The sequence below is a fragment of the Asterias amurensis genome, chromosome 7 (assembly GCF_032118995.1).
Source record: "Asterias amurensis chromosome 7, ASM3211899v1".
Taxonomy (NCBI): Eukaryota; Metazoa; Echinodermata; class Asteroidea; order Forcipulatida; family Asteriidae; genus Asterias; species Asterias amurensis.
Window position 1 is genome coordinate 19384757 of NC_092654.1, and position 25815 is coordinate 19410571.

Below are 25815 nucleotides of genomic sequence, written 5' to 3' on the forward strand. Positions count from 1 at the left end.
ACATTCTTTTACTGAAACTTGTACGTTTGGCATTCCTTATTGATGAAATACTATGGTATGTTTACAGTTTCTAGAATTCATCACCATTGCCCAACAATGATCAAAGACCAATCTGTGCCCTTCCAAACTTACCAATAGTTTACAGGTGTAGAAAGTGTAGCGTAACTCTAAATTCCCAGCAAAGGGGTTCTTCATTGTTGATGTATACTACTCGCATCAAATTTCTTGAGGTTGGAATTACTCAATTCCCAGCTTGAGGTGTTACAACTTTGATATGGTATTAACTCCCCCGAGGGGACATATTGTGTTGTGAAATAAATCACTTGGGTGAAGCATGGAGGAAGGAAACTCTAACATTCTTCCTCTATGGGTGAAGGATGGATGAAGGAAAGTACATGGTGAAAATAAGTTTGTAAGTTTGTCGATCAACAAGAAGTCTCCTCAGGGTTCAATGTGTACAAAGAGAGAGAGAAAGAGATTTCATACAAAATACAACCAACTTATACATTTAAAACAACCTTTTTTTGTGAGGAGGAAATTTTATCAGTTTTTCTTCAAGTGGTATTATCTCTTTTGTTAGATTTTTACTGTGAAATGTTCTATTTTGCTGAAGAACTTTCAAGAACATTAGAAAGGGAAATGTTATATAAAGTACATTTTGGTCCAAAGACTAAAATATAAATTTCTTGATTAAAAAAGAGAGTAAAATACTCCTAGAGTTAAATGTACTTTATACTTTCCAAGAATTTCTCTTGAACTCTTCAACAGAGCAAGAAAGTTACTTTATAAGGACGTTGAAAAAAGTAATAAATCCAAAGTAAATTTCACCATCTGTTCCAATTACAGATAAAGACCCGTTAAATCAATTTTTGCTGTACTCCAATTATAGGCAGACTTTGCCTTTACAACACAGACATCCAAGATGTCAGTCAACCACAAAAATTGAGTTCATAGGGACCGACAAGGTAATGGGCCTTTCCGTTGCTTTAGGGTATGTTGTGGCCAAGATAAACACCTCAGCAGTTTGAGGAGTGGGTTTGAACTCCAGTTCGTATGTTGGACCACCGGGCCCCCTGTTTCATCATCAGACAGTAGGATTTGGTGTCACGGACAAGGATTATGGGCTGCAAGCCTGGGGCAGGAGTGTGGGTTGGGTATTTGATCAAATAAACTTTGCTTGCTGGCGGAGAGTCTTCTTTTCAATGAACTTTTCTTTCCTTTGGTGGTAGAAGGTATAGAATATTTTAATAGCATCCGATCCCTTGAGTATGGTTTTTCAGGAATTACTCTGGAGTCAGGGTTTTGGAATTTTGTAATCGTACTTGTCACAACATGGTAAAATGTGAGGTAACAGACAAATGAACTACCTTTGATCTAGACCGGAGGTAGATGTTGATGTCAACATTGTGTCACTTGTTTTGAGTTAGTGTGTACTGCTTGTTTTCATCATGATGTTCTTGGCATATAGGGACAAGATTAATTGTTCTTAGCAAAACAGAAACCCTCACTTGAAATAATGAATCAAGTTGTCCACACACAAGTGTAACTCTCTTTAACTTCTTTACTACTTTAAAACTCAAAGAAACTTGTGGCTTTCTGTATGAGAACTTTGTAGCAAAATGAGTGTCTGAGTTTATTAACCCTTACTTGGTAACCCACAGGGATGTAAGAGCAGTAATTCAATCACACTTCCTGCAATATAAAACATTCCGACTCTGAAGGATTGGTCATCCAATTGTAAACATAATCACAATGACATAAGGTCATGGGTTATTTGAAGAGGTGGTTTGGGACTGTCAGTCCCTCGTGTCAACTCAATCCAAGGTGCTTCAGTGACACTGGTGACAGTGTTAACCTCCAGTTTCAGTTGGTGTGTGTTCTTTGGAGAGTCAAGTTCTACTTCAGTATTTCGGTATAGGTCTTATTTTGAGACATCCATCTATGGTCTACTCTACACGGTATAAAGCAAACTGCACTGGATTTATTTTTGGTTGAGCATCTTGTGATGACTCTTCATCTTGTGAAGACGTTTTTGAAGAAGTTAGGTTTTGGAAACTTTTCATCTCACTGAGCGTCTAGCTGACTTAATGTGCCAAATTTTGTGTAGTTCTAAAGTTGAAGAAACGTTTACCCCTGTTTGCATCTTGTTCTCAACATCATCTAGACTTCTTCAGTAAAAGGCATTGGTTTGAAACATCCATATCTTTAGTCCACTCTGCATTGTATCAAGAAAACTGCACTGGAATTATTTTTGGTTGCTGTATGTACATCTTGTGAGTTCTCTTCTTGGAAGATGTTTTTGAAGAAGTTGAGTTTTGCAAACTTTTTATTTCACTGAGCATCCTGACTTCTTCTATGTGTCAAATTATTTTGTGTTTCTGAAAACTTGTTTTCTCTGTCTGCAAGAAGATATAAATCCGATTCTGATCGCACCTCTCATCTGAATTAGATACTGGTAAGTTGCTTACTACTTTCATTCTATTAAAAATCAACTAAATTAAATTCAATGCCAAGTGGAGGTTTAAGTGAAAAAACTTCCGTATTCTGTCACCGTTCTGAAACAAATTAATATCCAATTTACTCTATGAGATATTCCTTTTGGTAAAAATGAGTGAAAAAGTAATGGCAAGATACGGACATTTTTCCATTTAAGTGCTTGAAATTAATCACTAGTCTGTGCTCGTGTAATCCATTGGTCTATGCTATAGCGCCCTCTATTGGTCACTATCTCACCACACATTATTGATGCATGATTTTGCATGACTCATTGTATGGTTGGACGAACTGCGAAACAATCCATCTTATTAGATCATAGACAAATCATGTCTGGAGGCTCACATGAAGTATCATAGCGCCCTCTGTTGGTAACGGATCAATTTTTGCAGTTAGAAATTATTTCCTTGGTTCTTTGGAATTTTAATGGTTAAATAAACCAAAATTAATATCAGTACTGTGGCAAACAGTCTTGAATCATCCGGGTTCTATTCAAAATCATGCCATATATGTTTTTCACTGAATAATTTTCACTATAATGAAAAAAAATCTTGAGGTATAAGGTAGCATTTTCAATAGATTAAAAACATTCAAGAATACCACACTGCTTCTTTTAGTCGGGGATGTTGGTTTTTGTAATAGTTCAAGGTAATATTGCTGTGTGACAATAGACTTTTCTTTTGTAGAAAAAAAAAAGTTAATAAGTTGATACAACAATGCTTTCATAAACATATCACTGAAATGACAATTTTAGCTACCCAAGATAAAACATAGTTTATATATTATTTAAAAAAAACTTTTTACCAAAAGGGGCTTACTTCTGCTATTTAGTTATATTCAATGAATGGAAGTTAATGTTTGTAAACAAAAGCAAGCTCCATACAAGTTCGGCCTAGTATAAGAGATGTTAAATTTGCATAGCTGGGATAAAGTAGTTGGAAAACACACCCTTCCAACTGATCCATTTATTAAGCAGGGGTGTTTTACTATACCAAAACAGTAAAACCACTTTCACAGCTAAGGGTAAGAATTGATTCAGTGCACACAAAACACTTTGGTGCCAACTTTTTAAAGACTCTTCCATTTGAGTCAGGGGTGAACAAACTTCCATGGCTTCTCTGGTTGCACAATGGCTGAAAGTGCTGAGACTTTTCCATTTCTTAGGCGGGGAGGATGAAAATACAAGAGGGGTTCACAGACATTGTTTACATTTAAAAGACTGTTTTAGAGGACCTCTTATAATAATGTTATTCAGACTGTTCAATAATATTATTTGATGATCTTTCATTGAATGAATGTGAGAAATGAACATACAATTTACTAATAACCGTGGTACTAGAAAATGGTTGTCATATCAGATTCAAGGACTTCAATTTTTGTTCCGTTTTTTTTTGGTCTCAGGAATTTGTTGTATCTTTTTTTTATCGAGAATCTTTTACTGTTAAAGTATTCACTTTTCTTTTCATAAAATTAAGCGAACCTTGAATTACATTTACTTGAAATGCCTCAATAATAAATTAAAATAAAAATATATAAAAAAACTTTCTATTTCTCCTGTAAAGTGCAATCAAATGAAAATTTGATCTCAAAATTGTTCATTATTATTATTATTATTATTATTATTATTATTATTTTCTTTTTTAACCCACAATAAATGAATGTTTTCATTTGCCATTCCCAATCAAACAAACAGGCAAACCATGATTATAATCCATACAAATCTTTATTCAACAATAATTTAAAAGAATATTATTTTCATCAGGGGAAAAGAAATGGAATACAGAATTGATGCTGTAGTGTTAAAGTCGACATCATCTTTCAATCCCACGGGTCATTAACATTAATTTGTGCATCCAGCCTTTTCCTATCATTATCACTTCTCCCGCACTCCTCCATCTAGGCCACTGTGTCTTATTTCCGATTCCACTCCACTCGCCCATCAATGTTTTTTCTTGGGGAACGGGAACATAAACACGGCACAAGGGGCACAGCCAATATCACATACCAGTGATCGATTCCATTGGAACGGTCCCCAGCACAATAACCATTTTCATAATTGGCCGAGCTGTCCGACACCGCAATTTACTCATAATATTCGCTTAATGACCCCCAGACCAATCTCCCCCATGCCTGTGTATCCCGCCGACTCTCACACCGCCTTTCTTCATAATCCCAAGTGCCTGTCTTTTTTTTCTCCCCCCTTCTTCTTCTTTTTGGTGCGATTTAATTTCACGAGCGAGCAGCCACTGTGGTGCAGCCGTGACTCATCATCTGCACCCGGTATCCTGGGACAATGGGGACCAGTGAGGGCCCCGGGCCCCGTAAGGACATGAACCAATAATAAACACTTAGCATGAAATTTATCAATGTGCGTTTCACGACTTGCCAGGCCCCTGTTAAAACATGCCAATTTTAAGAATAAAAGAACGTAGTCTTAAGTGCGCCCCGGGTTCTTCCACTCAAGGCGTATCTGCAGGTGCCATAAATGGGCCAGTTACTCTGATTGAAGGGGGAACTATCGGCAAAAAGAACTAGCTAAATTTGGTCCCAAAGGATGAGGTACTAACTACGTTTTTTAAGAAGACACGTTTAACAGCATATAATTGGCGGCTAGTGCCAAACATTTTGTTTATAGTGAATAGTGTCTTAAGGCAATAATTACCTTTTTTGGTAATCTTATACTTATTGGCAATTTTATTTGAAGGTGAAATCGTTTATCCTCTCAGTCTTATGTGTATGGCTCCAATATTTACAGTGAGGTTTTTTGGGGGACTTATTTATCTGGTTTACTTATGATAATCAAACTTGAAGTTTTACACTGCCAGGACCAAATTTCCTGGCTCTACGTACCATGGAATTCTGTGCTTACTCCAATAGAACTATGTGCTTTATAGGGCGCCGTAAGCACAGAATTTTGAGGCAAGCGGAGCCATAGTTTGCACCAGCCTTGTTCAGATACTTCACAATTCTTTTGAGATAGTAAATAATGTCTTCAAATCTTCATTTTGTTTCATAAAATTATCTTGTACACCATCTCAGACTACCTCGTTGCAGGCAAGATTGGTTACAAAAAAATCAAGTTGCAATCCATTCATCGGGATATTTGTTTTGAAATATCTAGTTGAGGGGGTAATAGGAATGTGGGATGTGGATGAGAAACAACTAAAGAGTTCATTTGAAGTGGCTTCTTTATTACGTTTTAAATGAAACTGCCAGGACAATGGAAACACTCAGACACTTTAACGAACTTGGCACGATCCCATCTCAAGATATCTTCAGTAGGCAGTCCACTCTGATAGATGAACAGACAGATGTTGTCATTAGTTTGCAGAGGCAGTAGGAAGATTTGACAAGATGCTAGAGTGTTGCATTTAGGAGAACATTCACTCTCACTCAATCATTCTTCCTCCTCCTTGTGTGCATCCCTTGCATCCATCAGGACCCTAATGAGAGACCATCATGAAACCATTCCAAACTCAAATGTTGTTAACATCTTAGACATCTCGTTGATTCCATCCAGGGTTGCAATTTTGCATAGACATTGTTGTGCATGCATGTCTCTGGATGACCATGCTTGTGATATCCAAATTTTTGCTATCTCCAATAAAAAAATCACACTAGGTTGGCGTGTTATGTGAATACTTACACATTTTGTGCAAAAACTTTGTCTTTGGTTCCAAAACTTGAAAACAAATTCATAATGTGGTTTAAGCCCACTTCATACTTCCTGGGAATATGAAGGCGATATACGAATGTTGACATCACAGGGCTGTGTTCGCTGCTTATGTTTCACAGGTGCTGAGCACATTTCAAATGACACAAATTATTTGTTGAGAATTGTTGACGTCAAAATTCGTATCGCATTCAAATTCGTAGGAAGTATGAAACCGGGCTTTATACTGCAGAGAAAATGGTATTACGGAATGTTAAAAGATTTTCTACATGCAGCAACAATCCTAGAAACACTTAGAAGTTGTGTTAATGTGCCAGTGAACAGTTTCTTATTGATTATAGCTGTACAGTTTACACCACATTCTTTGTCTTTAGCTGAGGCCATAATGTTTTTCCAAAATAATTCATGATGGTAAAACTTCTTTTGTTGGTGTAAATGTTTCTAGAGTGGCTGTATAAAGGTCAAATTCAGTCTCGTGGTGCACTCATTTTCCAATACTTTGAGTCCTTATGAAACTGGAAAATTAGAAGTCTAATTATCCTCCCATTTAGCGGTGTAGAATGCTCGTTGAATTTGATACTCTTCCAGTGCGAAATTGTTTAATATCTGAGAACATCAAGTGGCATCACATTTCAAATATATATGAGATTGTTCATTTTACACCAGGAATTTTGTGTCCATTTTCAATCAAAATTGCACTAAATTTGATCTTTGGACTAATGAAAATTTTCAGTTTGGATTGTACCCTTACTTACTTTATGAATGTACAAACCCATTAACTGTTACCATCCAATGGCATCATGTTTCAAATTTCTCCTCAGAAAGAATATAAAATTTAAGTGAAATTTCTCACCAGTTTTAAGTAAGGTGTGAATATTGTTTTACAAAAAATACTTTAGGACTCTACCTCTTGGATGTTTAGTGCACCAAAAAAACACACCTGAATTTGACCTAGAGCCCTTCTGCAACTTTCAACTGACTAATTGGTACTACACAAACCTATGATGTCATCAGATATGGCTTTTCTCATTGGCTTACAGGTCAACGTCAGATACATTGATCTAGCCAAAGCCATTGCCAAAGCTGTTTATACCTCAGCTCTCTCAAAGTTGACTGAACTGTCTCGTCTTGCAGTCTCAATTGTCAAGACAGCTTTGTACAAAGAGTATATTTGTATGTTCAAGTTATCAAATTTTATTTGCATACTGTAAGAATCTTTCCGTAATTTGTAACTGACTGAATGCATAACTCGTAGATTCCGTCATTCAGAAAAAGTTGATCGAACCGTGTACTCGTCGTGACGTGATATCATCAAATATCATTTTAGCCCTCAAGGCAAATAGATCATTTCCATACGCCACACTGCCGCGACCCAAGTACGCATGAACTATGAAATTAAACACTATCAATGAGAGAGAGAGAGTAAAGAGTACTATAGAGTGCCTCAGTGTGACTCATAAGGAATTAGAATGTACACAGCTGTTTTGCACTCATTTTAGGCCTGATGGACCACTCATTGGATCATCCCAATTTTCTGTAATTTGTGAGATTAATGTTTAGTCATTTTTTTCAGGAACCAGGGATTAAATGAGCGTCAAGCTTTGCGAGCGATGGGTCTAGACTTTTTGAGAAAGCAAAACAAAAATTAAAAATGCGCAATTTTTTGTAATTTTCTGTAATTTGTGAGATTAATGTTTAGTCATTTTTTTCAGGAACCAGGGATTAAATGAGCGTCAAGCTTTGCGAGCGATAAGTCTAGACTTTTTGAGAAAGCAAAACAAAAATTAAAAATACGATATTTTTTCTAAAGCGAGTAGGACGCTAATGGAGGCAGGCCTTTTTTTACAATTTTGTTAATCCGATCTAGGCCTACTGTATGCAACTTGCCATGGAGTCCAAATAACGTGGTGCCCTTTTGTGTTTCTTTTATAAAAAGTTGACAAATATGGACAAACAGATAAGAACTTGAAATAAGGTAAATTAAAGCATTGCAGTCCACTTGCTAAGTTTTGTTGAATAAATTAAAACAAAAATACAAATGGATAGGATACTTAGATAGGAGAGGATAAAAATGCTAGAGGGGTCCACTCGATATCATGAGATGAATTATGAAACTTTTTTTACTAAGTCTTTTGAAATTAAAGCGATCCGGTCCTCCTGTTTGGGAGCAATTTAGAAAATGTTGCTGAATAAATAAATAAACAAATAAAAAACTAGATAGGATCTTTGAAAGTTTGGCAGCCAAATATTGCATGAAGTTTTTTTAGAGCGACTTTCTGTCAGTGTGTTAAACCTTGAGTCCTGCCCCAAGTCGACTTAGCAGAACTGTTGAAACACATTCACTGAAGTCCTCTGTAAACACTAAGCCTGATTGTGTTTGCAATAATACAATTATTGTCCATTTTCTTTGTTATAAGTTAATAAAAAGAGAAGTATGTTGAAGGTGTATGTTATTTGAGTGCTTTAAAGGTAATTTATGCATTCTTTGGGGGTTGAGAAACATTCTACAATCTCAAATGAAGTTTACCTCAAATTGAATTTGATTCACAATGTATACTCACAAGAAGTGCTTACTCTTTGCAAAACATCGAGGTAGTCTGTATTTTGTGAAATAAAAAGTTTTATAAATTTTGTTTCTCTTGTAAATTAAAACATTTCAAGCAGGTGGAACTACTAGAATAATTTTGATATTTGATATCACGACAGCTTCAATGTTTCATCCCTTGGAATGAACTCCAATCCATTTTTTGTTTTTTATTTCTTATAAATATCTACAAAAATAGTCAGTCAATACCCGGTGAAAAAGAAACCCCAAATAAATAGCTAACTTTTTAAAACTCATTATTTACAACAGTACATTTACGACTACTGTCGTGATGATTTTAAAATCACGCTTCCCTTTTACACACTTAGTCCATGAATTTCTAAACAGTCACTAAGGGTCTGCAAGAATAATTTGGGCATAATTAATTACACTTTAGCAGGTACGCTGTGTTTGAACTGAATGTCTGAGTTTGCAAGAGAGCCATCATTCTTCATTTAGTCCATGGTTCTGTAATTAAACAACCTAATATAGAATGATTGATGAGTATTGGAGGGAGAGTGTACAGTGTATAGAGGCAACATCTATTCATTTCAAACCTAAATGTCTTGCAATTCACTGTATGAAATTCAATTAATAGGCCTACATGATGACGTTTGGATGACCTTTATGTAGGCTTACTACATCATCGGTCTGTTAAAGTATCAAATTAGACAAGGGACCACTGTTTGAGAATGTTGCTTGACAAATGTATTTGTTAGGCAAGAGCCAGGCACAAGCATATTTTAAAATCTGTATTTTTTGTCTAAAGTAAGCGATTTGTACTGTAGCATGGTTGTTGTTTACTTATAGCTAAATAGTTTCAACCTGTATAGGATTTGAGGCATTGCATGGTGAGGTATCAATGTATATTTGGTTTGCGGTAACACCATGTGTGTATCTACTTGCCAGGTAGAGTTGTTCTTAGGGAACTGTCTTGCTTTATTCTACTGCCGTGGAGTAGATAATCGGAGGTTCAGGAGACTTCTCAGTTCTGAAAAGAACTGTCCTGCTTTTTAACTATTACCAGGGCGGATGGTATAGAAATTAGACTGGACTACTACTTTAGCTTATAGGATCGACATTAACTGTACTGCCGCGGAGTCAGTTCTGAATTGGTCTCAACGTTTCGACTAGCTTGCTCTAGTCATCGTCAGGAGACCTGCTTCTTGAAATTGTCCAATTAAGAGGCCACTTGATGCTAAGATGATGTAAAGACCAATTAATTACCCTTAGAAATGTCTTCAATAAGCCATTTGCGGGTTGCATTATGTCTGGTACAGTGCATTGCTCTCCAACAAGTAAATGCATAATTTGAATATGTTACATGGTAAGGAGCAAGCGTTTTCCTAAAGCAGTGTTGGAGCCTGAACAATTTTAGTGGTGGGCTCCAAATCCAATTTGGTCCACCATGTTTGGATATGGGGCCATCATTGCTGAGTTGCAAGTTTGGGTAAATCTGTGCTGGGCAGCGCAGTGTATTTGTTTCTGGGCAAACCCGCCTGGCACCCTGCCAACTGTGACTACAACACTACATATTAGAGACGACTAAGGATTGCACAAGGATTGCTATCTGAAGCTTCCTCCAAAACCTAACTCTTAAGTGACCTACTAGATCTTCAAGAAAACAGTGCCTGAACATGCCAAACAAAAACAGTTGACTGTTAGACAGATCAAACAGAAAAGTAGTAGAACTATGCACACCAACTGTAATTGTTGAATTTAGGAAATAAAAAAATTGTCAGAAAAGCAACACAGAAGTTGTGATAATTTCACTGAAAGGCAACACACACATGATACCTAACCTTGAAGCATTATCAGGTTTATTCAAGATGTCCCCATTGACTTTTGCTAATTTTTATGAAAAAAAAGTCCCGCAATCAAATTGATTTTGTTTAAGTCTAGAAGATTATTTGTTTGAGAAGGCATGTTAGTGATCGTGTGACTACTGAAGAAATACACCTGTTAGTATAAGAAAGGGATTCAACAACACTCCCAAAGATAGATTCTTCCAATTCTCCCGTAATTATCAGAATAAATCCGTGGCTCTGTAAGGGCTCAAAAACCAATTAAGACTGCCCTCTTTCAGAGAGGCGCCGTCCATCGTCTTGGCTCTCTTTCCACTTCATTGAATGTTGAAAGCCGACTTATCCCTGCACTTGCGCTCCGATATCGCCACCTCACACATCCAGGATTACTCATCGAAAGACAAGCACAGCATCAGCGCAACGTCACGCTGATTGTCTAGCTGGTGTTGGTGTTGCTGTCGTTACGCGTGGTCGCCTTCATCCTGAAGTTGAAGATTTATCTAAGACACGGTTGGTCATTATCAAGAGTGAAACGGAAAGACTCGTTTCTATACTCCAGAGGTGATAAATTATCATGGATTTTTTTCTTGGCTTTTCTTATCAAACTGTTAATTTTTAACGGAGAAATAACCCGCTCCAGATGTTCAGCTACTGCACTTTCGTTTAAATTTGTACCGGTTGTGAGACTTGTGCCATTAATTCAGGGGGTCCAGGATTTGTAGTTCGCTCTCAATATTAAGAATGAAGAATTATATATATTTAATAAAATAAGTGTTCCAAGGGCTTTTTTGTAGGTTTTGTAGTTGATCTAACTTTAAAATGTATAAATAAATCTCTTTGAAGATATTTTTAGAACAAGGATCAAGGATTATTACAGAACTAGGTTCAATTGTGAGCCTGCTGTTTTTCATCTAACAATGCGGCTAGAAAGACAGAAAGTGATTGAGAAATAATCCCCACAAACCTCTGATTTTTTACGGCCGACATTTGGTCCGGTTTAGTCCTGATATGATCTCAATTTCATTCTTGACCCCCTTCCCAGTAAATCAAGCGTTAAAAATCTCTTTTGATGTCCCCCCAAAAGAATCCAATTTATCGTCACCATCCAGTGAATTCTCCTCCAGGCATAATGCTGGAATGCACTCACTAAAAACTTGCCATTAAAACCCTAACAGTAGAAGGGGCTAGGAGGGTGAGACCCCTCTTTATGGGAAATGAAGAGTAATTTAATAAGAGATAACACAAACCCACTTAGCAAAGGGATTCCTTCAAGGGAAGTAGCAAAATGGCGGGCGTGGTTCAGCGGCGGGCTCGCTGTTGTTTTGATATGTCAATTATGCAGATTATTAGAGACTTAACTTAGATCCTTTGACTGATGGATTGTAACCAGGGGACTGTTATTTAACAATGGTGGGTAGTTTCTGGGTTTGAATATAATGGACCAGTTTAATTTCTTTTCCTGTGTTTGTTAATGCTAACCTACCCCCCCCCCCCAGAAAACAATGAGTAATACACCATAACAATATTGTCAATTTTTCTTTGTTCAATCACAAATCATTTAACAATTTACCCAGTCAGTTTACCTTGGGGTTTACAGCAATACAAAAGAAGAATTAGTAACTAATACATAACATGTAAACAATTAGTAGGCCGAACTAAAGATTATTTAAACCAAAGCATGGATAAAGGGACAGGTGATCAAAGCAAGTTATTTGTTGACAGCAATCGCTTCAACTTTCTAATAATTCAAATAAACATGCTGGAACTTAATATTTGATATTTTCCCCCTCATAAAATTCCTCCACTGGGGTCAGCTACTGTAATGAAAGGCCAGATGAAAACCATTTGAAGGTAAACATTAAAGTGACCAACTTGTTTTAATTGCGATTCCACTTGGCAGTCTGTAATATATCACCTTGTAATATTCCCAATAATTTCAAGTATTGTTTACATTACCATCATTGGCTCAGCTTGGACGACTCTTCACCTCTGCTCGAAAATTATGATCGGGGTGAGGACCTTTTTGTGTCTGTACTCTTTAACACTTGATGAAAAAAACCAGTAATTGACTTAATTGTCGCTGACAATAAAATGTATGGTTGTGTGGATGTGCTGGTAGACTAAGGTCTGACAGTCTCTTGTAATAAATGCGCATAGATAACCAGTAATAAGGGTCTATGTATGCCTGAGTGCATGCCTGCCATTAAGTTTAGGATTAAACATGCGCATAATTAATGAGTTTACAGAGTGGACGATGCACTAGTGCATGTGAATGTTCACAAAATATAATCTGTCACATATTCGCATACGAAATGAGAACACAAGGCTTATGGACAAAATTAATGAGAAGTATGGTAGGGCTTTGACATTACTTGATCTTGATAGATGTTTTTACACTTACGGTGTGTCATTTGTGTGTACAGTGATGTACCCACAGTCTATGGGTAAAATAGTGCAAACAAATTAATGGCTTATGAGTTGCAATAAAGCAGTCATAGTATTTATGCATGCATGCACATCACAATGAACCTTTTTTATTTACACTTGTATGTGACTGCTCATACTAGCCATACATCATGGAAATCCTACTTTCAGGTATAAACCTGTAATATTTCTGAAAAGCCACGTTCCCCTTTTTCAAGTCTTGGTTTGAGGAGACTTCTCAGTAGAATAGTTTCACTACCAGACAAATGGCATACATTATTTGAAGTTCAGAAGTGTTTATGGCTTTGTTGTTATTGAGAACAAAATGAGTGGAATCATTTCCCTGTAGCTTTTAAAAAACAAATTTGAACTGACCTATCACCACCTTTAAAACAAACAAATAAATTGATGCAATCCCACGGTGTTAAATATGATTGCTCTGGAAAGATACCCTTGATCTAGATGTGACAGAGTATTTCAACATTTGTTTCACTGCCCAAGTGATCTCAAATACAACCACGCTGAGATGTTGCTTCTTAACTCAGTCTTCCTTGTAATCCTTGGCTATACCCCACAAATCCCCCAAACCTCCCCTCCCCAACCCCTTCCCTTCAGTCGTCAACCCATCCATGGTCCTCCGCACACACTATGTCACTAAAGAATCCAAGCTATCATTCAATCCATCACCATCCCTCTTCGTAGTCCCCATGGGAACCGGTTTCCGTGACGCTGCCTCATTACATCAGTCACTTCATCACGGCCCCCCTGTCTTCAGACCGCAAAGCCAGAATCCTATTAAATATGCAAATTAGGCCCTCTCATCTCTTCCATTGGTGCCGATACTGGTGGTTTAGAACCTGATTGCTATGCATGAATAATTATCACACACCAACATCCCAGCGCATAGTTGCATGTGCTTATGAACGGCCTGTAGAGAATCTTTAAGCCCAGGCTAAGACATGATTTCAATACATAAATATAGCCAGTGATGTCAGGTGAGAACTGACTGCTGCATTGCTGGCCAGTAGTAGTACACACTGTCATAGTTCAGTAGTACGTTCAGCTCACCAACACGCACACACGTGCATGCATGCAAACCAGCAGTAGTAGCTTCTCTATGTAGTAGTAGTGACAACCAACCTCCCTCCACATGGTGCATTGATAGCTTTTACTATACTGTCATGTACATCATCTTGATCCTGGATGATAACCTGGAACGTATGATGAGATGAGATATGTATCAGAGAGATGGAAGGTGCAAGTGTTACATCGTTGACAAGGCTACCACCACCACCACCACAGTTGTTTTGAAAAGGATGATTTCATTACAAACGGCACCTGTGTACAGATTCTACTGACTGCATCAGCTGTACAGCGATACAGGGCACGAGGCAGGAGGTAATGAATGAATGAGTGTCCATGAGATGAAATACATGTTCAGGAAACACGCACTGACTGCTAGTCTTGCCGCATCAAACACCTTAGATCGCTTTGCAGGAAGGATGCACATGGAGGATGTCTTTTCATGCTTTTTATTTCCAGTTTGGCTGTGAATGTATCTGATGTTTGTCATTTGCTTACATCCTTCAAGGTTTATACTTTCGTAGCTATTTGAGCAATGCAATTTATTACAGCAAACTCCTTTCTCCTTAGCATCATGCCAGACGTATTTTCTGTTTTATGGCAGACTTGTTCAACATTCAGAATTGAGCTTTGACAGTGCCTTGTCCGGGAAAGGAAGCCGTGGAAATTTTATAAGGAAGAAGATTGATTTTTTGTTCCCGTCTTGATATCAGAAAGAGTGTTTTCCACAAGCAGAGAGCCAAGATGTCGGTCATGTTGTGGAAATGGGATAAGAACAATCAAAAGATTAAGAAGGTAAGTTGAAACTGTCTGAGAAGCGTTGCTCTATCTTCAAAAAAATCATCAGTGATTAATTCTAGGATATTTTATAACGTTTGTAAATGTTTTGGTTTATTTTGGGGAGGAATCAAAGAAAAGTGTTTCATGTTACTTTCCACAACTGTTACATTAATTAGGTAGTCATTAGCATGATATTTTTTAAAGTGCAATTTTATTCCAAAGATGCAGGTACTGTTAACCTACCACTACATTCTACATTTATTTTATTACTGTCTACGTATATAAATATACACATGCCTTGTACTTTTTTCCTTGAAAAACATGTGACTACTGAAGCATGAATAGAATATCCAGATATTACAGGGTTGTGTGTATTTAGTGAATGCAATAGCATTTGGTGCAGAGATTTTCTTTGACAGCTGAGGTGTCAAGAAATAGTATTTCAACAAAAACAACATCATACACAAATTGTACGTCAGTGTTTTTTCTGTTTACACAAACTTGGGGTAGACCATAATGTCGCCAGAGGGGTGTCTGAAAGTGTGGTTTGGCCAGCCTGCTTTATCTGTCATTTGATTTTAAGTGAACAATTTGAACACCATTTAAAAAAAAGTTTCAGAATAGACCCTTTTCAAAACCGTGGTGTCGGTGTCTGCTCCAGGGCCTTATTTCTTGACTCTGTGCGCTTTGGAATTCTGCACTTACGGCGCAAAGAATTGTGTGCTTTACAGGGCATATAATCACAGAATTTCAAGGTATAGCAAAGGTTTGAAATTGGGCCCCAAAAAGCTGTGAAGCAGACAATTCTGCTTATAAAATTTCTTGGCTGAACAAGAAATGATCGGGATACCAGTCCCATACAAACTGTATATGGTATTCTGGCTAGTTACCTATTTCTGCTAAGCAAAAGTTTTTGGTGCTAAGCAAGTTGAAATAGGGCCCAGATACACAATGTATCTTAGGCTCTATCAGTAATGTGAAACTCGTACAATGCCTATTACATGACTGTTAGCCAGAGTCATTGCCAAAATGCTATGTATGTTATCGAAAAGAGACCCATAGTCTTGAGAATCCTAGTTCAAGACCCCTTGCTTACACTTTAAGGCAAAGTGACCCTTCCCCTGCAGTGATACTCTCACTCGTTAATTTCAAAATTACCAGTGCACTATGAGATTTTTCTGTGAAGAAATAATTAATATACTTCATACTCTTAAGTTATGTGAAAACCCCTCATTAAAAAACACATGCAAGTAGAGAGTATACAGTGCATATATAAACGTCAGTGTTGGGTTAAGAAAATAAATTATGTTAGTAAAATAATTTTAGCACAAGAATTATATCAACATTTGATCACTCTTGTATTAAACTGATCCAGGCCTGTATGCTTCGTTTTTGAAAGGCCAAGGGCACCAAGGCATTTTCTCCTTTAGTAAAGGGCACCCTATGAGTAAATTATAAATTTCTACTGGAGCCTTTCAAGGGCACCAAGGGGCAACGGAGGCAATCGCCTTCGTTGCCTCCGTGAAGTATCAGGCCTGCTGATCCTTTCTCAAATCCATTGAAAGCATGCCAAATACACTACAATTATTACCTGGCTATTTCCCCCCTTCTGAAGACTGTCTTAATTTATTCCAATATGGGACCCTTACTGTGAACAGTCAATATTTACATTCATAATATCCCAACATGAAACCAGCAGACCGGCACGTAGAGCTCTTATTGATATGGAGATTTTATTGATATATCTGGGACCGTTAAGATGCACATTGACAAATAATAATAATAGCAATACACAGCCCTGGGTTATACCTCTGAGTTATACACAAAGCTAATTAGACCAGATGGAGTGTTAGGTATGCAAATTAACCAGTAGGTAAACAAGAAAATTGATTTGAGATGTTGGTAGGAATTTCGCGATTGTATTTTGAGGTCGGGATACCATTTTAAAAATGTTGGACATTGTCTTCTGATCAAGCTAAAAGGATATGAAATCTTCAAATGCTTGTTGGGAATAGAGAAAAACTTTTAATTACTGGGAGTGGTTTATGTCTGATAACTGAAGCATATTCTTTCTGGATTTCTTTTTGAATAAATGAAATGCTGAAGAAAATGCAACATTTAAAAGGAGCATCTTTGACATCCTTGAAAATATTCAAAATGATTTGATCATGCCCTTCTTTAAAGGTTTTTGTCCTGTGAAGGGACTTTTATACAGCTGTGATCACCCCAGACAGACATGTGCATGGATATCCTCGGCAATTGACACATCAAAAAAACTTCCCTCAAGAAACAATTTCGTAATAATAATTTTGACAGTGTTGTTTACTTGAAAATGGAAATTAAATATGACATTTGTGAAAAAAAATTGGTATGCCCGAGGCTAAGAATTTAATTTCCTTCTTCTTGCACATGGTACAACTCAATCATGAAATTGAATTAAAAACCAAATTTGTAAGAAAAATAGAAATACATCATAATGAATATGATAGATCTGTTTCATTTTTGTCCTGGAATCGTGTACCTCATATCAGTCCACAATAGGAAAACAATTTGGTATTCAAGTAATGGCGTTGCCCCAATCAGTGACACCACACTGCTGGTGACTTGAGGTACATAGAAATGTAAATGCAATTTTACGTGTTTTATGGGTAGTGTCTGTGTCTTGTGTCTGCCATTTTGACAGGGGTAAATGGTGTGTATACAGAAGAAATGATCAGAATAACTAGATTGACTAATGAGTCAGTTTGTGGAATTCTTTAGAGTGATCGAGACTGTCGGATGTTTGGTCAGATCCTCGTCCTAGCAAATTAATTTGTTTATTCTTTTCTATTCCTTGTTCTCCAAAGTGTACCCTATATATTGAAATGCATTGAGTTTTTTTTTATAATTGCGCTCTTTGAATAGTGGATTAAAATAAGCAAAATAATTGCTTAGTAATTAGTTTCAGTTGTCCTAAATTGGTAGGATATATCAGGATTTGTGTAGCTTTGAGCTTCTCCTTCATACACCATAATTAAACCGACATGAAAATAATGACCTCAGAATCCTGAAATGGCAAGGTGTTAATCACAACACTGTTAATAATAGCAGATCCATGAACCACCAGGCCGTATAGTTCTTGTCCACTACAGACAAAGAAAACCACAGCCATGGTTCGTTGTCAAACCAGAAACCCCAACAGAAAGGAAAAATCAATACGACATATATAATTACAAGCATTGTAGGCTACAGCAGAAATAAGGCCATGAGATCCCCCCCCCCCCCCACACACCAAATGTAAAAATACAGGTTCTACGCTTGGCGAAATTAGGGCATCAATAACACCAGTTCCTTTTCTCAGTTGCTCTTTTTCTTGTTTTTGCGACACGCTGATGTGTACACAGAGCAATTTCACTGAGCCCCGGTAGAGATCTGTTGTCATCATACGAGATGTGACAGGCTGATATAAATGGGGCTATTTGCTGCTAAGTGCCCCATCATCTAGGGCAGCGGGTAACCAGGGCTTGCATAACGTCACGAACATCTCCCCCACATGGGTTCATCTATATGTATCGTGCATTCCCGAATCACAGTTTTGCATGTGTTTTGATGATTCTATTTTGTAGTCTCGTGGTGTGCAGGCCGTATTCTCCTGTGAATACTGGTCAATGGGTATAAATATTATCTACTTTTACTGGTCAAATCTGGTTTGTCTTCTTAGGTACTTACAAGCAACAGTTTCAGAATCTTTATTCAAGGGTCTAAATATAGTTGTATTGCCATTTACACAGTTATGCGTGGTTGGCAACAAAATGTACTGCACTTTTGTGCAAGCATATACCTGTATAAAATATACCAGGGCATATAAGAGGTAACAGTACTTTTGGAAACGTGTTACGATGGCATCAACTTTTACTTGCTGTCGATACCAGAAGAAGAATTTTTCAGCTGTTGGAGTTTTGTAATGCTTGTTGGAATTTCAGGCTAATATAATGTGTCAACATTTTACCCTGGTGTCATATTAAATATTTGATTTGCTTTTTTCCCTGTTTTTAACGATCGAAAAAAGAAAATTATGATCCCATCTCATTCAAGTATTCCCTGTTTTCATCAATGAAGTCAGAACTATGTAATTGATAATTTGTGGCGTGTGACATCTGCGCTCTCCTCACAGTATATCTTAGAGAACAGGGTGTAAAAATACACACAGAACTCATCTGTGCATTCCATCGCCACGCTGGGGGTTACACATCCACTCTCCTGAATGAAAATGCCAAGATGCAGACTTTTTGTGCTCAGCTATTTTTTAAAGGCAGACCATGCGACATTAGTCAGCGTCCACCAAAATTCAGATCAAGTTTCATTAAAAGTTTGTTTAAAGGCACAGGACACGTTTAGGATCATTGTGAAAGACATTTTCATTTGGTGTATCCCAACACATGCATAAAATAACAAATTTGGGAAAATTTTGACTCAATTGGTCATCGAAGTTGCACAAGAATAATGAAAGGAGGAGAAACACCCTTGTTCAACAAGTTTGTGTGCTTTAAAAAAGGCCTGATTTTTAAAAAAATTTTGAGTGAGAAATTACCCCTTTCTAAAAATGTATGTTACTTCAGAGGGAGCCGCTTCTCTCAATGTTTTATACTATCAACAGCTTGCCATTGCTCATTACCAAGTAAGTGTTATGCCAACAATATTATTATTTTGAGTAATTACCAAAGGTGTTCTTTAAAGGCAGACCATTGTACATTAGTCACCGTCCACCCAAACTCAGATCAAGTTTCAATCAAAGTTTCCTTAATGGAGTTCAGTGTTTCATTTTTACATGAATGAAAGTGCTGTTGCTGTGGATGGCATCTAAGTGGAAATTCAAAGTATTTGTTGGGTTGTTTTTGATTTGGAGTGGGGCCTTCAATGCCTGAATTTTGTTCCTTCCTACTGTACTCCAAACCACCCAATCTGAGCAATAGGATTGGTCTACCAATTATAGCCCAATAAGACAAATATTTTGAATATATTTGATAAAATATTTTAACAACTCTATTCTATTATTTTGTTAGTTATTAATTGGTTGCAGGTATTGTTACGTTTCTATATTTATCTGGATTCTTGCCAGATGCTTGCATAATTGCAAAAATTTGATCAGAGGTTTTTGTTATTCACCATATAGGTTTGTAATTCTCTTTAGAATCAGAAATAGAAATATTCGGTTGTTTATTTGTCAAAGAGAGATGCCACTGAATGACTGAATAGGCTTTATTTATTCAGTATGTCTTCGCTGAGTCGGCTTTGCTCACAGACCTTTCCCAGATTGGTTTAATTACATTCTTTAAACCCTCAAGTATCGAAAATAAATGACGTCCTCAAAGGCTTCTCCTTTAAGAGCCAGAGATGGAAAAATTCATTTGTTTATTTGTCAAAGAGATAACTGTGGGACTGTGAGAAGGGCATTATTTATGCAATATTTCATGGCTGCTAGTCTGCTCTCTCATGGACATACACTGGATTTAGATTTGTGCATATAGATCTAAGAGAAGATAAATATATAAATAGTACCAATGTCGAGGACTATGAAGTTAAAGGTCGATTGTACAATCACATTTTTGCATTAATGTATAAATTTAAGTTCAGCCCACTGAACTTAGAATTAGAATACAGAAAAGTATAATAAAATGTGCTCACAATCATGAACATTAAAAAAAAAAAAAAAAATGAACAGTTAGATTTGTTTTTACAAATATGAATATCTTTAGTGACGCTTCAAATTCTCTCCTTTGATCATCATGGATGAGTGGTTTTGTCCAGCCCCTGTAATTGCTCTGTATTGTTTGGGATTGGTTACTATGGTAACATCAAGTTTACCAACACCAGGCAAGGCCAAGAAGGGTCTTTCAATGCCAGATAATAAAATTTAGCAACGTCCTTGAGAGCTGGTATTACTTGATTAGTTTACCCATTTTTATTGGTATGCTGTAAAGTTCCAGAATGTTGTTGCAGTGGAAAGGGCATGTTTTTCTACAATGAAATAAATAATACAGATTTTGTTATGTTACAGCTACTCCCCCCAAAAAGTGTAATAATATTTATATTTGCCAAAAATAATAACTATATTTTGCACGAGTTGTAAAATGTAGACATTAAATTATATTTTGGTTTAATGTATAGCTGTACATTTGATACATTTCTCACTTAATCTATTTCACTATTTATAATATTTTCTTGACAAATCCACTTGATAAATCAACAATGAATTGACCATTTTGCCAAGTATTTAGTCAAGTTGAATGTAATATAGTGAATGTTAATCATATGCCATGGTCATCAACCTTGCGCACGCCACCACAATATGCTTAATGTCCTCTAGAGAGATTACTTCCCAGTAACATCTTGCCCATTGTGCATACAATTATACCCGTTTATAATGGATGATTGTTCTCGCCAATGTACACACACAGGAGGGGATTACTTGTACATTCAGTTGACCTCAGATGACCTCCAATGACAATGACGCGTGCCGCTGTTCGCACAACGGCGTGAAATTATGGTTGAATTGGAAACAATATCCATGGTTGCAGTTGAGTTCATTGTATTTGTGTAGTGTCAAATGCGTTGCATTCACAAAAATTATTGGAAAAATCATATGGTTTTTAATGGATCCATTTTCTGTTTGCTGTATCAAGTTACGCAGCCTTTAAACATACTGATAAAGGCTTTATTGAGGTTTATGTGCCTTTGCAAATGTAACAAAATATCTTGTTTCCTGTACCGAGGCATCTTGTAGCTTGTAGTCAATAAACAAAACAATATTCACTTGTAATTGTTTCCTGTGATTACCATCAGGCCTAACGTCCTAATTATTATCAATTTATACTGATCTGTTGTCTGGACTAAATGTTGATCCACCCACATGTTTTGTTTATTTTTCAAGACACTAATTTTCTTAAATAATTTCTTGGAAGCATACAATGGTTTAAAATTAAACTAATTCTTGATGGCAGAATCATCTACTGACTTTACACAACATATATCCATCCATTTTGTATAAAATGTTTTGTATCTAGGTTTCTTATTGTAAATACATTCTAGGTGTTGAATTTCAGTTGAATTTCTTCATTCAACTCCTCAGTGAAAAGTGGGGAGGAGGAAGATCGGTTGATTTGTAAGAAGATCAAGATGATTTGTAAGAAGACGAAGATAAAAAAATGACAAGAGCCAGTGTGAGGGTCAAGGACATTTACATGTGCATTTTCAGGGCTGGGATAAGTAGTACAAAATGGCATTAGTCAGAGAGAGAGAGGGGGAGAGAGAGAAAGGGAGAAGTGATGGAATGGGTAGCGTAGTGGCAGTGTATCTTCTTGTACCACCTGCCTATAGTCAAGGTGCATGGATGCCAATGAGTGAATAGCATATGCCAACAAATTGTCACATCAAAAACCACAAATAAGTGAAATAGTTGAACATGATGACTCAAAATTCAGAAATCATTGGCTATGTGTTTATAATGTAAGATAGTTTGTTAATTTGCATAGTATAAATAATTTCAGTCAAAGGAATGAGAGTTAGGTGCTTATAGTAACAAAAAAAAGCTAGGTCGCATCACTAAATTCCGAGTTTAAGTCCTTTCAGAATGTACATTGCTGTATTTCAAAACCAGGCAGCCATTATGTAGAAAGCCTTTTAGGGATGGTACAACATATTCCCGTACGTCTAAAATGTACTTTTCCTTATCGTTGTGAGAGTTATCCACTCCTGCAACATATAATTACTGTCATTTTTTTTAAAGTAATTTTCCACTATATTCAAAAATCGTTCAGAAATATTGACAATCAGATTGAGTCCAACTGATGAAGAAACAAGCCATTAATGAAACACTATACTATATTTATTTGCAATACCTTCAGTCCATTTCCTTTTACAGCAATTTGGTAAAAAGCCTTGAATCCTGTGAGCAGAAAGAAAGTATAATATATTAGAGGATTAGATAGCTCTCGCAATAATATGGTTCAGTACATTTTAGACATACAGGGATATCATACCATCCCTAAAAGGATCTCTACATACTGGCTGCCTCATTTTATAACTCAGTGTGACTTGATAACTGGTAACAGGTCATAACAAAATTTGTGAATGGAACTGAGTAATAATAAAAATGCGCTGTATAAAAACAGCTCATGGAAAATTTGTGAATGGAACTGAGTAATAATAAAAATGCGCTGTATAGAGTTCATCACACCCGAAGGGCATCCTAAAGGGCTAAATTTTTTCTACAGGTATGGCCAAGCTATGTTTTGAATTATAAGATCCATTTACATACATGTATACATGTAGCACTTTGTAAAACAGGAATATATGTGCAGACCTGGGCGCACTTTTATGGAGAAGATGTTTATCAAAATTAGTAGGTCTCATAGTTCAAACATAGTCCCACACTCGCTGAAATACTAATTGTTGAAGCACCTTGAGCCTCACTGATTGTCGGATATGAGCACTATTTAAGAAGCCATTATTATTATTATTTAAAACAATGCTCTGCATGCACTTTGGTAAAAAAAAAATTGACCGAAACCAAGGGGGCGGGGGCGGGGAGAGCACATCTTTCCTCTTAGACGACTGTCAATGAACTCTCACTTATCCGCTCAGTGTGTGTGTGCTTGTGTGTCATTGGTTCTCTTTCTAAATGGATTGCTTGTTGAGTAGATAAGCTGCCCACAGGCTGGTAGACCATCGCGAGGGAGAAATGCCATCGATCTTACACATAATATTCCGTCTGTTTTACTTCTGGCATTTATACCTTTCCTTTTCCCTCTCTCTCCCTTGCGGTAAAAGTGGAATTTGGTCTTTCCATTTATAATTGCGATTCATGTTGTGTTTATGAGTTTATTTGATGTGCTTTTCAGTTGTCACAACCACTGTAAATACTCTCCTTCAATGTATTTTGGGTTGAATGAAACAAAGAACAATTTTATTAATAATTTAAAAAAGAAAAAAAAAAAAAGGGAACAAAATAAATGCATGTAGATATTGAACTAAAAGTGAAGGCCCACAGGATCTTATATCCAGATAGAAGATTAGGTTTAGATTTACATTTTAGAAAACCCCGAAACTGCTGAATTAGAATGAATGTTATCATAGATTGTATGTTTTTCAACCACAATCCAAAAATAACGGATTTACATCTTCCAGATAGACATCTGACTACAGTTTGGAAAGTAAAGTCTTGGGGATACTATACAGGTATACCCGGTCACGTAGCCCTATCATTGAACACAACCAGGAGACTTCCAAGGCCTTTTTTTATATTTTGCGCGTAGTTCTTGACCTAGATTCACTGGCCTTTACAGCTACAGGCAATGCATCGTTTCCGTTCCGTGGAGAATTTCTTTAGCTCGGAAAATTATAATTTTGAGGTTAAACAATTGAATCCATCGGAATTTTGACAGTACTGTGAAGTTTAGAATGATTTGGGGAAGAAGGAGTTTTATATTTTTGGGGGTAGAATGCATTTTTTTTAAAGGCAGTGGGCACTGTTGGTAATAACTCAAAATAATTGTTAGCATAAAAACTTACTTGGTAACCAATAAGGGAGAGCTGTATGAGAAACGGCTCCCTCTGAAGTAATGTAGTTTCGAGAAAGAAGTAATTTTCCACGAATTTGATTTCGAGACCTCAGAATTAGATGTTGAGGTCACGAAATCAAGCATCTGAAAGCACACAACTTCGTGTGACAAGGGTGTTTTTTCTTTTATTAATATCTCACAACCTCAACGACCAATTGAGCTCAAGTTTTCACAGGTTTGTTATTTTATGCATATGTTGAGATACACCAAGTGAGAAGACTGGTTTTTGACAATTACCAATAGTGTCCAGTGTCTTTAATACAATTTTTATTGTAATTAGATTAATATCTGATTGTTCGGTTATATTTAAAAACAAATCATATACACATACAATGTATTGTTGATGGCAATACAAAAATTAAAAAGTAGGCCTAAATAAAAATCAAGCAACTAGAAATTTTATAAAATCTCCAAAATTTAAATTGAGGAAATAATAGGAAATTTATTTTGTGAGAAATTAAGCTTAATTTGCACACAGAAAGAACTAAAAGATAAACTAAACTTTATGAAAAAACAAAAATGGCTACAATTTTTACTTGAATTGAAGCATGCAGTGCACAATGTCACATATCCCTCAATGCTATCCCATAAAAACAGTCACCAAAGAGCTATTTTTCTATTAATTAAAAGGACATTTTTAAAGCCCAGACATCCCCAAGGAGTAAGAATTAGAGAATCCTGTCCGCAATAATTAAACCCCTTGGAGAGACTACCAGCCCCTTACAGGATTCCCTGGGTGTTAATTACTCCAGATATGCTGTTATGATGACAGCTTTATTACCCAAGGTTCCAGGGTTTCCATCTCTGTCCTAATTGTGCAGGTTTAAGTGTCGGCCATAAAAGCCACTGATTGGGAAGGAAATTGGAAATGATGGGAAAAATTCTTTCGTTCTTTAGAGGGATTTGTGAATGGGATGGGCTGATCGCCAGATGTAATGCAGAAAATATTTTGACTATTATTTGACCGGTGGATGGTACAAGCTTCTGTAAATTAAACAGTATATGCGCTTATTCTGAATATCGCGCCCCGATCCCCTTGCCATTCTCAAAAGTAAAAACGAGTAAAAATATATTCAGTACAAAAACAACACATCAAGGTTTGAGTGTTTAGATTCAAAACAAAAGTATACCCTATCCCCTTAAAATAAAAAATAAAGGAAATGTTTTTTTTGTATTTTACACATTTTTGAGGTTATTTGTGATAAGAGAGTGACTGAAATATGTTGGCCATAGTTTCCAGCTTCCTAGTTCACTGTAGCCCTCTATTGTTGACAATGTAACTAGTCTCTGAAGTCAAGAGTACTTCCATGTGTAGTTTTCAAGTACTTTATGTGCGGCACCATTTATCGAGTGTACTCAGTAAGGTACATGCAA

General features: G+C 36.6%; 1 protein-coding gene across 6 annotated transcripts in view; it reads left to right on the forward strand.

The window, feature by feature from the left end:
* LOC139939417 (neuron navigator 2-like) overlaps positions 1-25815 on the forward strand; it is a 257010-nt gene that overhangs the window by 40305 nt on the left and 190890 nt on the right. Inside the window, exon 1 of one of the 6 annotated variants that reach the window (XM_071935288.1) lies at positions 14375-14857. The exons of the other annotated variants lie outside the window; for them this stretch is intronic. Coding sequence (XP_071791389.1) covers positions 14807-14857 — 51 coding nt within the window. The 5' untranslated portion in view covers positions 14375-14806. Of the gene's footprint in view, positions 1-14374; positions 14858-25815 lie in introns of those variants that run through there. 6 annotated transcript variants of the gene reach the window in all.